Genomic DNA, 12,500 nt, shown 5'->3' on the forward strand with positions numbered 1-12,500 from the left:
CAGTATGACCTTCTTCCCAGCCTTTTCAAGCACCTAAACAGAATGGTACATTCCACTAATTTACATTATAAAATTATAACATACAGACTTACATGTAAGATAATCGCACAATATATACGATTCAGAAAAAAAGAAACAGACATTTTTATTTTCAAATTATATAAAAAAAAATTAAAGTTTATATTTTCTTTATTTATATGATGTTAAATGAAAATATTTATCTAAAGCTGCGATGAAAACATACTTTACATTATCTTTCTAAGGATGAAGCCTTCGCCTTGCTGATGCTGAAATTCAGACCTATGCTTCTTTGTAAGCCTCTTCTTTTGATCTTTCCAGCAGGAGACAAAAGTAAAACCTCTACAGGTGGGGTATCAGTACAAGTAGCAGACCGTATTTAAGCATAATACATATTCATTTGTTCAGCAGTAACAGAATGCTCAGTCAAAACAAAAAATTTTGCTTTCATACCTCTTTCAATCCAAGGGTCTTCGGTTCCTTGTGATGGACAATTTATTTTCTGATAAATCTAAATTCTTTGAGAATTTATCTCTCCTCTGCTGCCTGTCCACTTTTGACCTTCGTCAGCCAGCCACAATGAGTCCTGATGGAACACAACAAGGAGCTGAGCTGTACTCCTGTCAATGGCGGGTTGAAGGTTTGGCCCATCATATTTAGTAAGGGAGTCTTCTTGGTGATCTTGAACACAAGGAGCCCTCTGTCATTCAAGAAGGGGTGCTCCCACAACCATTCTCCCAACATGTATTCCTGAATATCCATCAAGAAAACTCACTGCCCAACCTTCCTCTACAGCTTCTGCAAGATATTGTCATTGCACTTCTCATCCTCAGACAGTTTCATCATCACACTCCAGTGGGTCGTCCTTGGACAAGGTCTGCATCTCGTCACCAAGATTGATGATGATTTATCTTAGGGTTAGTGACGTTGACATCTCTTTTTTGACGGTCGGAGATAGTAGAAAGGGATCCTCAGCTAGATCTTCAGAAGCAGAGGAAAATCCCCGAACAGAGGCTGCAGAGGAAGACTCAACAAGGGATATGTCCCAAGCGATGTACCTGGTTTTCTTTATTTGGTTAGTAGCTAAGATCTGTTGAAGATGTGTCTGTTACGGTAGGTTGATTCTGAATAGTTTTCTTCTTAGCTGGTATGCCCGTTTATGCATAGCAACAATCACTTAGTTTTGTTGCTAAGTCATGTTCCCATCAGACATTACCATATCACCATAACAACTTTTGTCGAACAACCGAAAGCATAGCGACCATCGACATGGTAATACATGGCTTCCACCATCACATCGTGATCAATGGCAATAGCCAAACAACACTTCAGCTGTTACAGTGATGGTCACCTTCACATGGCAAAAAGTGGTGGTTGACATGAGGTGACTGTGTTTGCAGACAAACACCTATACCATCAGCATGGTGCAGTGGTGAAGCATGGCCATTCTTGGTGATTATTTCTTGAATTTTTTAATACATTGTTTTTGTTACATCGTAATGAGCTAAGTTTTTACCATTATGACAATCACAGTCTTTGATCGGATATGTGTGACTCGGGCATTAAGAAACATTAGGTTTACTTTACTTTTACTTTAATGGCTGCTTTTCTTGTCCCATACAGCAGGAGAACCCCACTCTCCACAGGACCTCCACTGTTATTATACCTTGTTCATTCAGAGTATTTATCGTTTCAGATCACGTATTGTTTATTTACTGTTAAATCATCACTGCTGTAGGATTGTTTATATAAGAAAGTCTTCAGTTTCTTTTTGAAAACCTTAATGTCTTCAATCATTCGGATGTTTCATGGAAGCTTATTATATAGTCTCGGGGCTGCATATCTAAAAGCTCTGGAGCCTAAAGTAGATATATTCTCGTGTCGACACGATTTGTTGGCTGCGCAATATGTAGCAATTCTCTTAAGTATTTTGGACGACCGGTTCTGATAACTTGGTGGGTTATTGTACATATTCTAGATTCAATTCTTCTCTGTTTATTATGTTTTGTAATTTCTTTAGTTGCACTTCTGGTAAATTGTAATAGATAGAGTTGCAGTAGTCAATCGTGGTAATAACACAGTTTATCACAGGATTCTTTACAGAAGTTTCGTCCGGGTACTTTTTTATAAAAGCAATATTTCTTAGATGATTACCAGCAGTTTTTATTACATTATTTATTTAGGCACTTAGAGACAGGTTACAGTCAAGAAATACACCTAGATCTCGAAATTTACTAGATATCGGCACTGAGTCATTATTTATGTTCATTTGAATATCACCCAAGTTTCTCACGCTGTTTCTCTTACCCACCACCATGAATTCAGTTTTGTTCTCATTTGATTTTAGTTGTTTAAATATCATCCATTCTCTAACACTATCAAGTATTCGGTTTAGAGTTTCAGTAGTGTCATCTATGTAATTTATGAAGAAGTAAAATTGTCATCCGCAAATAATTTTAACTTCACACCATGCCTTTGTAGTATTTTCCATGGACCAATAGTATAGATGCAGAATAAGATTAGGTCAAGTACACTCCCCTGGGGTACCCCTCTGTTTAAGGGTTCGTATGATGAATAAGAGCTTCCAATTTGTACGCAGTAATTTCTACCAACTAAGTAGTCTTTTAGGTATTCGAAGGCTTGATCTTCATCGCCGATGGACCGTAGATCATTTAGTAGCAGTTCATGCACAACTGTATCAAAAGCAGCACTAAGATCGAGCAATATCAAAATACCACATTTATTTTCATCCATCATTTCTAGCATATCATTTACAACAGAGCAGATGGCTGTCTCCGTAGGTTATAGTTTTCTGTAAGCAGATTGGTTGTCAGGTAAAGCTTTTATTACTTCTAAGTGGCTGACTAGTTGTTCAAGAATTACATATTCAAGCACTTTTGAGAGAAAGGATAGATTTTAAATAGGTCTGTATGAGCTTATTTCCTAGTATTCCTGTGCATTTATCAGAACTGGTGTTACTATAGCCATTTTCTCAGATTTAGGAAACTTACATTTGTAATTTTACCTATATTACATTAGCTCGGTCAGCTACCTTCAATTTTTGAAAATTTAACAATACGTCAAAATATGTTTACTAGGAGTGTGACTGGATATATATGTATATATATATATATATATATATATATATATATATATATATATATATATATATATATATATATATATTTTAACTTTAGCCATAAGCAAATGATTAAGGATGAATGTTCAAATAGGCACATTAAAAAATGCATACTTAACAGATATTGTCAAAACAAAGAAAAAAAATGCATTATAAATACAGATCATATATATATGGTACACATTCATCAATGCTTGCATTTGCTATTTTCATTATTATTTCGGCTAGATTAGAAAAGTCTCTCTCTCTAATTACTTCAGATATTGGCATAGGATCGATCGCGCAGTTTGTTTTCTTTGCTCTCTTGATAATTCTAGTGATGTCGTCTGGTGTTATGTTGTTAAATCGTATTAATTTTGTTTGTGTGCCGGGTGTATCATTAATCTAATGTTGAGTATTTACAAATGATCTGGTTGTTTTCAGTTTTGTTTTTAAAGAATACTAGAAAATTATTTGCTCGTTCCTGGTCACTGTATCCATCAGGTATCTTCTTTTCTTTTACATTTCCCATTATACCATTCAGGAGACGAAATAATTTATTTATGTCTGTTGCTGCTTCAAGGATCTTTCTCATATAGTATTAACTCTTTTTTTTTTCTTCTTCGTAGGTTATATTGACACGCAACAGTTTTGTATTCTACCTAAGTACTTTCAGTTTTTAACCTATTCCACTTTCTTTCTTTACGCCTTTTTTTCCCTCTTTTTTTACCAAAGTGTCTCCATCAAACCAAGGGGATTGGTCTTTTACGGTTATAGTCTTTTCCATTGGTGGGCACATGGTATCATATTCACTTTTACTTACTTTATTATAAGTGGTCGTAAAACAGTTAACACACTTAGCTCCTAACAGACGTTGGTCATCATGATCACAGGGAATGTTGATAGCATCATTAATTTTCTTTGTAACTTCAACAAATACAGTAGGAGAAAAATTTGATTTATGTCTAAAGTTTATTTTCTTTACTAATGCATGTTTCTGGAAAGGTAGACTAAACGTAATAAGTTTGTGTTCTGGGGAGAAAGTACATTTCTCTTCAACATTTATATCAGGTAAAATATTATTCATGTCATCACTTAACACTAAGTCTAACGTATGCCCAGTTAAAGTAGTTGTACAGTCGACCTTATTCACTAGTCGATATGATTCTAATAACTCACTAAATGCCAAAGCGTCAGGATTTGATGCGTCATCCATCTAAAAATTGAAGTCTCCACAGATAACTAATTCGTTTTTCTCCATGATAATCATCTCAATGAGAGCACCGAATTCTTCAAAAAAGAGATTAGTGTTTGTTCTAGGAGGTTTGTAGATTATTACAAAGGATAATTTTTTTTTTTTGGGGGGGGGGGCCGGGGGCGTAAAGTTTATTTCTATATATTCAAAGCTTGTTACACTAATTCTTTTCAACACTTTGAGATTTGAGAAACTTTTATGAATAAAGAGTCCGATACCCCCACCAGACCTACCTTCTCTCGGTATGTGAAAGAAGGCATGTGTGGGGGGCGTCATATCAGTGATCTTTGCCTTGTCCAAGTTATTTAACCATGTTTCAGATAATGCTAGCATATCCAAATATTTCTCATTTATCAATTCTCGAATTTGAATAGTCTTATTATGTGCAGATTGTCTATTTACATAGCCACAGTATTTTCCGATAGTCTTTTCAATCCCAAGTCATAAGCTTTGCAGTCTCTAGATTTTACTGTGTGGTCACTTGGTTTGTTTAACTTTGTGCAGTTTATACACTTTGACACTTGCGAGTTACATTCCTTTGGTCAATACGTGGAAGTTGATCACCATGAAGAAAGACCCTGCCGGCAAATAGGCCACTTGAATATTCCTATAGCAGCTAGTGGGTAATGCACCCTCACCCCATGAATAAGTGTAGAAAAATTGAATGAGTAACACGATCTGATGCCACTCAATTCCAGGCTAAATACTTACTTGGCAAAAAGAAATTGAGCAAAAATTTAATAGATGAGTAATTTTCTTATTCACGGTGTTGGTTAATTTATTGGTTGATCGAGAGGAAATGTAAGGATCATAACTGCAACATTATAGCCGATGTTTTGTGAATATTGAACTTTCATTGATAATTTTAAGGATTACTTAAATCTTCAATTTCTATAAGAATAAGTATCAAAATTTTATCAAGTGAGGTTTTTACTTGTATCTTTAATCCTTTTCTCATAGAAACCAATATGAACATGGGAACAATATATTTATCACTTATTTCTGGATTTATATAAAGATATACATGAAAGTAATTAAACCAAAATCTTTGAAGCAAAAACAAAAACTAAATGGTGTTTATACTAGACGTTAGAGGAAACAGCTCCATCGAAAACGGATATTTCTAACCGATAGAAATTAAAGTTTATGACTGATTATATAGGAAGGATAATCAGATCAAAAACTGAAACTCATGGTTGAATAGACTTTATCTTACTAGCTCTATGTCTAATCCAGCTTCAAGTAATAAATACAGTACATTAATATATTTGGAAAAGAAACTCATTTATTGTTGAAAAAATATTTTTATTTTGCTTTATTTCCTGATGAGAATGTAGACTTTAACACTACATCTGCAATAAACACCATCATTCAATCATCACCAGCTATGTTCATCCCTTGTAGAGGGTACGCTAAGCATCCTACAATTTTCTCTTAGTAGGAACCATACTCGTCATTATAGTATTCATCATAATCATCAGGAGCTGCAGCTGCAGCTGCAGCCTGCTGGTTGTAGAGGTTGAAGAACTTTTCTTTAGCGGCAGCGACTTCAGGAGTATCTTGAACGTATCCATTGGAGACCACGATGTGAGCTGGCTCCACGGTAGAGTACGAAGGCTCTTGACTGTCGTGGTGAATCGTCCCATGTTCGTAGGAGGGTCTTGAAGTAGGGATGTAGGATGGGCCGTCACTGATATGATGAGTAGCAGGGTTATGAGCAAAAGTATGAGCACGAGCGTGCTGGACAGAGTGAGCTGGAGCATGAGTGACGTGATGAGAAGGAGTATGGGCTACGGCGGGAGAACGTTCGAGATAAATGTCCCGAGTTGGAGTATGCGCATCATAATGAGCTGGAGCGTGAATTTGTCGGGGAGCGTGAGCAGGAACGTGAGCATGGATGGTAGTGCGAGCTTGAGTATGAGGAAGACTGTGTACGGGAGTATGGTGAACAAGATTATGAGCCGGACTGTGAACAGTATGGGGACGAGCATGAGCATGAGTAGAAATACTGCGAGCAGGACCGTTGATAGAGTGATGAGCAAGAGTAGAATCGTAAACAGGAGCGGGATCGTATCTATCAGCATGACTGCCAACTACAAATTGCCTTCCATGTGTATCTAAGAAATCGTTGCGAGCAGCTGACAGAGGACCTGATGAGTATGTCGATTGGACATGGCCATCGTGAGAGGGACTCGAGAACGGGTGAAGGGCCTGACGGGGAAGGGCTGAGCATAGCCCCATCACTGCCATAACGACCTGGGAGATGGAATTATTATTATTATTATTATTATTATTATTATTAGCTAAGCTACAACCCTAATTAAGAAAAGCAGGATGCTATAAGCCCAAGGGCTCCAGGTACAGGGAAAAATAGCCAAGTAAGGGAAGTATATAAGGAAATGAATAAAACGTAAGAGAAGTAATGAACCCTTAAAATAAAATATCTTAAGAACAGTAACATAAAAATAGATATTTCATATATAAACTATAAAAACTTGAAAGAAAACAAAAGGAAGAGAATTAAGATAGAATAGTGTACCAGAGGGTACCCCCAAGCAAGAGAACTCTACCCCAAGATAGTGGAAGGTAGTGAAATTATGTGGTTTTAAGGATTTAGATTCAACTTTGTGTTTTCTAAGGGTAAATAGAAGGAAAGAATCATGACAGTGTTGCATTGTGTTTACAAATCAATAATGTTTCAAATGATGATAAATATAAATAATATCTGAAAATTATTGTATTTAAAAGTGCTACTATTTTATAAAGATTACAAATGTGTATTATTTCAGGTAAATTTTAAGTCCAAGCATAAGAATAAAATAAAAGAGTTCTTGTTCTCTAAAAGTAAATAAATGTAATATTTTGATAGTAAACTAACGTTAAAAACTATTTAGGGATGTCATGGAATGTAAATTAAGGTTCCTGTTTTCGAAAGCTTAACAGAAGTAAAAGAAAATAATGACGTCTTCATTCACGAAATGATATTTCAGGTCAATATCAAATCCACAAATCTTCTAGGTTATTCAAATTCTTTCAAAATTCAGTAAAGTAGAAAGAAAATAATAACGGAAGATGATATTAATATCATGATTCTATGTAAGGGAGTGAAGGAAACTTTTCGAGTCATTTAATTAAAAACTGTCATCATTAATTCTAGTAACGAATAATTTCATGTAATATGAGCATTAAAAGTACAGAATAGTAATACAGTGAAGATCCTAATCACGGCAGTTTCCCACTTTAATGTCATGAAATAATAAATATTAATTCCAAGAAAAATATCTTAGGGTAAAGTAATATAATTTAGAGAAAAAAAACGATTGAGCAATACTATATTTTCCTTTTCGAAAAATGTAAAAAGGACACGATAGCTTGTCACCAGCAAAGTCTTTCGAGATATGCAAAATCCTTTACTCTCTCTCTCTCTCTCTCTCTCTCTCTCTCTCTCTCTCTCTCTCTCTCTCTCTCTCTCTCTCTCAGTATGATTAAGATCAACCCTCTCTCTTACTTACCAGAGTCTTCATTGTGGTGATTGCTGGAAGGTGCCTGTGAGACAGAGTGTGATGAAAAGTATATCTCACCCGATATTTATACAAAAATATTTCTTCACTCCACCCACATGTCCCCGCCTTCGTAGACGTGTGAATGGCCCTGAGCATTCTTCAGAAGTGTCAAATTGACTTTTATTGAGGTGATAAACGAGCAATTTATCTCAGGTCCATTATTTGTAATATATTACCGAAGGAGAGTTTGCTCTCTCTAACCGTGCGTTACCTTCGTAATTTTTCGGCTCATTTCCGTAATTCTGGAGTAAGCATTTTGAAGTACTATATAGTCGTGTTTGACATTTTTATAATTTACGTAATTTTATATTTATAAAACCTTTTAGTATATTTTTTATATAAGACAAATTTTATAAATGTACAATATTTATAAAAAATAAAGCACCATCAAAGATAATAACGAGTTTATTAAAAGGTACAACCATACTTACATTCTTGTAATGAACATTTATATAAATATCTTCCCAAAATTTCTGATGTTATTACATGATTATTATTACGGGAAAACATTGCATGGCTGAATACTGCACAGGTTTTATAACCAGATAAAAAGGATATTGCTTGCCCAAAATTATTGTCTGTACTGAAAGGCTAAGTAATGGATATATATATACATATATATATATATATATATATATATATATATATATATATATATATATTTATATATATATGTATATATATATATATATATATATATATATATATATATATGTATATATATATATATATATGTATATATATGTATATATATATATATATATATATATATATATATATATATATATATATATATATACATTGAGTGATATGTAAAAAATATTATTGAGGTCAGCTACTTGAATGGATCCAATTATTTTATCTACTTTTCAAATGGCGTAAATCTCTGTCAATCTATACTACAACAGTTCTGCCGGCCGTAGAGGCAAAATTATTTTTTTTACGAATTATTAATAATAATTTTTATTCATCTGTATGTTACAGATTAGTACGCAATTTTTTAGATGACTGTATCTCCCAATTTTAATTAGATAACATCGAAAACGGTTTCATGTAATAACTACACCATTTCTTTGAGCACATAGAAGGAAAAATGCAGTAATGAAATTAGTTACATGAGCATGTAGGTCCACCTCTTACTTTCAGAAAATATTTCAGTTAAATGCCGTAGTGGTTTTTTTTTTTTTTTTTTTTTTTTTTTTTTTTTTTTTTTTTTTTTTTTCTTAAAAAGTATGCTCATTTAATGGAAGTTTCTTTGGAATACTTCTGTTCACTTGTTACATAACCGGAATAATGTTAATATTATCCTAATTATCCAGTTTTTCTTACTTAAAACGTCAAAAAAGTATATTATAAATTCAAATAATACAATCATTTATACATAAAACTTTATTCACATAAAGCGGCTTAACTTTAATTCCACAAAACCTCACCTACATAATCGTATGTTGTAAATATTTTATAACATATCATGTAGTTGATTCTCATTGAATTTTACTTGAAATTTAGATACAATTTCTATAAAACTGTTCAATAGAATTAACATATCTTTTTGGGAGTGGTCAAAAGGCGGGTATTCAAATAAAACATAAAAAGAAGAAAGATACCAGAAGAGTGGAATTCGACCGCTGGGGAAGATATCGATTTGACTCATGCCGGATAAAAAGGAAAGAAAAACCCAGGGAAAACAGAAGTAAAAGAGTTCCAAAGGTTGACAGTTATTACATGTAGCAGTTTTATTAGTTCTGAAGTTTTTAAGATGAGAATTGAATTTACTTGACTGAATGTTTAAAACATTCTTAGGAAATTGTCTTAAATTTTCATTAGATTGAAGTAAGTTCTTGCTATATTCTACTTGTAGTCTTATCAGATTAACTTGAATTTCCACTATGTTATACTTGTAGTTGTCGTCAGATTGAATTGAATTCGTCATATATTTTACTTGTAGTTCTCGTCAAATTCTTCTTGAGATCCTGTTAAATTTTACTTGTAGTTCTCGCCTAATTCTTTTTGAGATCCTGTTAAATTTTACTTGCAGTTCTCGTCAAATTCTTCTTGAGATCCTGTTAAATTTTACTTGTAGTTCTCGTCAAATTCTTCTTGAGATCCTGTTAAATTTTACTTGCAGTTCTCGTCAAATTCTTCTTGAGATCCTGTTAAATTTTACTTGTAGTTCTCGTCAAATTCTTCTTGAGATCCTGTTAAATTTTACTTGTAGTTCTCGTCAAATTGACCTGAATTCCTGTTATATTTGACTTGTAGTTCTCGTCAAATTCTTCTTGAAATCCTGTTAAATTTCTCTTGTAGTTCTCGTCAAATTGGCCTGAATTACTGTTATGTTCGACTTGTAGCTCGTCAAATATACACGAATTCCTGTAATATTTTATTTGTAGTTCTCGTCAGATTGACTTGAGTTCCATTTTCTTGCAGTTCTTACTAAATCGACTTAATTTCCTGATTTCTCAGCACATTCTACTTGCGGTACAATTGGTTATAATCAGGAGCTGCTGCCGCTGCAGCTGCTTGTGCATTGTACAGGCGGAAAAACTGAGCCTTGGCAGCAGCTACCTCAGGAGTGTCTTGGATGTGTCCGTTCGAGACGACAATATTGGAAGGTCTGAATTGTGAGTAAGAGCCGCCATATCTGTTATACGTAGAGGAACCAGCGAGGACATTAGCGGGGTTATAAGTACCTGTGTTGCGTGGGTAGTAAGACTGGGTAGAATGATGTGCCAATATCCCAGGAGTGATAGTGTAACCACTGCCCAAAGATGAAGAGGTGCCTTGGTAATAATTCTGAGAGAGAGGGCTGCTGTAGGAGTTGATTGGAGAAGGAGTGACGTAGGAATTGGATGAGCTGTAGTAACTGGGAGTAGAACTGTAGGAGGGAGTGGAACTGTAAGATGGAGTTTGATAATAGCTGGGAGTAGAACTGTAAGATGGAGTTTGATAATAGCTGGGAGTAGAACTGTAAGATGGAGTTTGATAATAGCTGGGAGTAGAGCTGTAAGATGGAGTTTGATAATAGCTGGGAGTAGAACTGTAAGATGGAGTTTGATAGTAGCTGGGAGTAGAAGTAGTAACAGCATACTGGCTTATAGGACTAGGAGTTGTGACGTGGTAAGCTGACGGACGAAAAACTGAAGATGGAGTGGTCGCGTAGTTATAAGCAGGGGCGGGTGTTGTAGCCCCTATGAATCGACCATTGTGAAGTCTTATAGATGGCCTGTAGTAGTTACTTCTGTAGCTGTTGCCAGCAACAGGAGAATACCTTCCGTAAGATGGAGAGGAACCATAGTATCTCGACACAGATGAATCTTGGAAGGAATTGATAGGGGAGTCGTAGGCTTTCTGCAGATGGGCTGAGGACAAGCCTAGCAGTGCCAAGATAACCTGTTGAGAAATGTGGGAAAATATTTCTATATATTTAGTCATTATATCACCATATAAAGTTTGTATAGTAAGTAATCATTCAGTAAATTTGATGCATCCAGGTAGGAAATAATGAAACATTTGAGAAAAGTACAATCACATCTTACATAATCGGGTCAATGCACAGCAAACCAGAATAAAAAAAAAAAAAAAAAAAAAAAAATATGGAAAAATATTCAGTTGTTTTTGTACAATAAATCAGAAAAATTATATTTACGCTATTTGAATCCACCTTAGCCGGAGAAATAAAGTGCATGAATTTAAAAAAGAATGAATATATAGTGATGATCAGATTTTTTTTTTATCTATCAATAACCCAAAATACTTTATCTTCAAGTTATTTAGCTTTACCAAAAAGTCACTTGGTTTTCCTAAAAGTCTTCTTGACTATATTAATGCACCACTTAAGGTTATTAAAAAATCACTTAGGATTATCAATTAACCAGTACTCTTTATCAATAAGCCAATTAGCTTTATAAATAAGCCACGCAACTTTATCAATAACACACTTGTAATTATCAATAAACTACTTAGCTTTATCCATAAGCTTTTCCTGAAACGGTATAGTTTTCCCTTTTCTCTCGGTCTCACCCGACACTATAAACTGTGACCAAGATCACAGCTAAGCATAAACACAAAAACCCAAGTCTCTTACCAAGATCTTCATTGCTTCTGTGTTATCACGGAGTCTCTTAGCGTCAAACTGTGATGGACAATGTTCCTCGCTTTATTTATATACAACAGCATGCTGTATCTCACGACCCTTACATTGCCCTTGACTCTGGGGTATAGATTATTCTGATTTGTCGTATACATGTGTCTTTCTGGATATTCATGGTAATAAAGACAGGACGCGAGCCTTTTAGGATATTCCGCGCAACATCCAGATGAAAGGGCATGATGAGCATATTGATAACTAATTATTGTTATGTACTGCCATGTTGTATCATCATTAAGTAGCGAGGATTATTTAACGCTATTTACTCCAGAACTTATGCTGTACACTGTTAAAAAAAAAAAAAAACGTAATTTCAGTTGGAAATTCTCCGTAAAAAATATACTGTTCTCAACCGCATTTCAGTAAAACACAGGCGATCGTAATTTTACTTTACCT

General features: G+C 34.5%; 3 protein-coding genes across 3 annotated transcripts in view; all 3 read right to left on the minus strand.

Annotated features, from left to right (window-relative positions):
- Positions 1–12,500, minus strand: part of LOC137638091 (cuticle protein CP1499-like) — a 119,137-nt gene that overhangs the window by 12,164 nt on the left and 94,473 nt on the right. The window lies entirely within an intron of this gene.
- On the minus strand, positions 5,569–8,011 carry LOC137638081 (uncharacterized). Its single transcript, XM_068370174.1, has 2 exons — positions 7,904–8,011; positions 5,569–6,647 (listed from the first exon to the last, which is right to left on the minus strand). The coding sequence occupies exons 1-2, from the start codon at positions 7,913–7,915 to the stop codon at positions 5,826–5,828; spliced, it is 834 nt and encodes a 277-aa protein (XP_068226275.1). The 5' UTR covers positions 7,916–8,011; the 3' UTR covers positions 5,569–5,825.
- LOC137638877 (DNA-directed RNA polymerase II subunit RPB1-like) overlaps positions 9,367–12,500 on the minus strand; it is a 14,291-nt gene continuing 11,157 nt past the window's right edge. The window contains exon 4 of the mRNA XM_068371284.1: positions 9,367–11,347. Within this exon, the coding sequence (XP_068227385.1) occupies positions 10,427–11,347 (921 nt within the window). The 3' untranslated portion in view covers positions 9,367–10,426. The remainder of the gene's footprint in view (positions 11,348–12,500) is intronic.

The sequence above is a fragment of the Palaemon carinicauda genome, chromosome 3, assembly GCF_036898095.1.
Source record: "Palaemon carinicauda isolate YSFRI2023 chromosome 3, ASM3689809v2, whole genome shotgun sequence".
Lineage (NCBI taxonomy): Eukaryota > Metazoa > Arthropoda > Malacostraca > Decapoda > Palaemonidae > Palaemon > Palaemon carinicauda.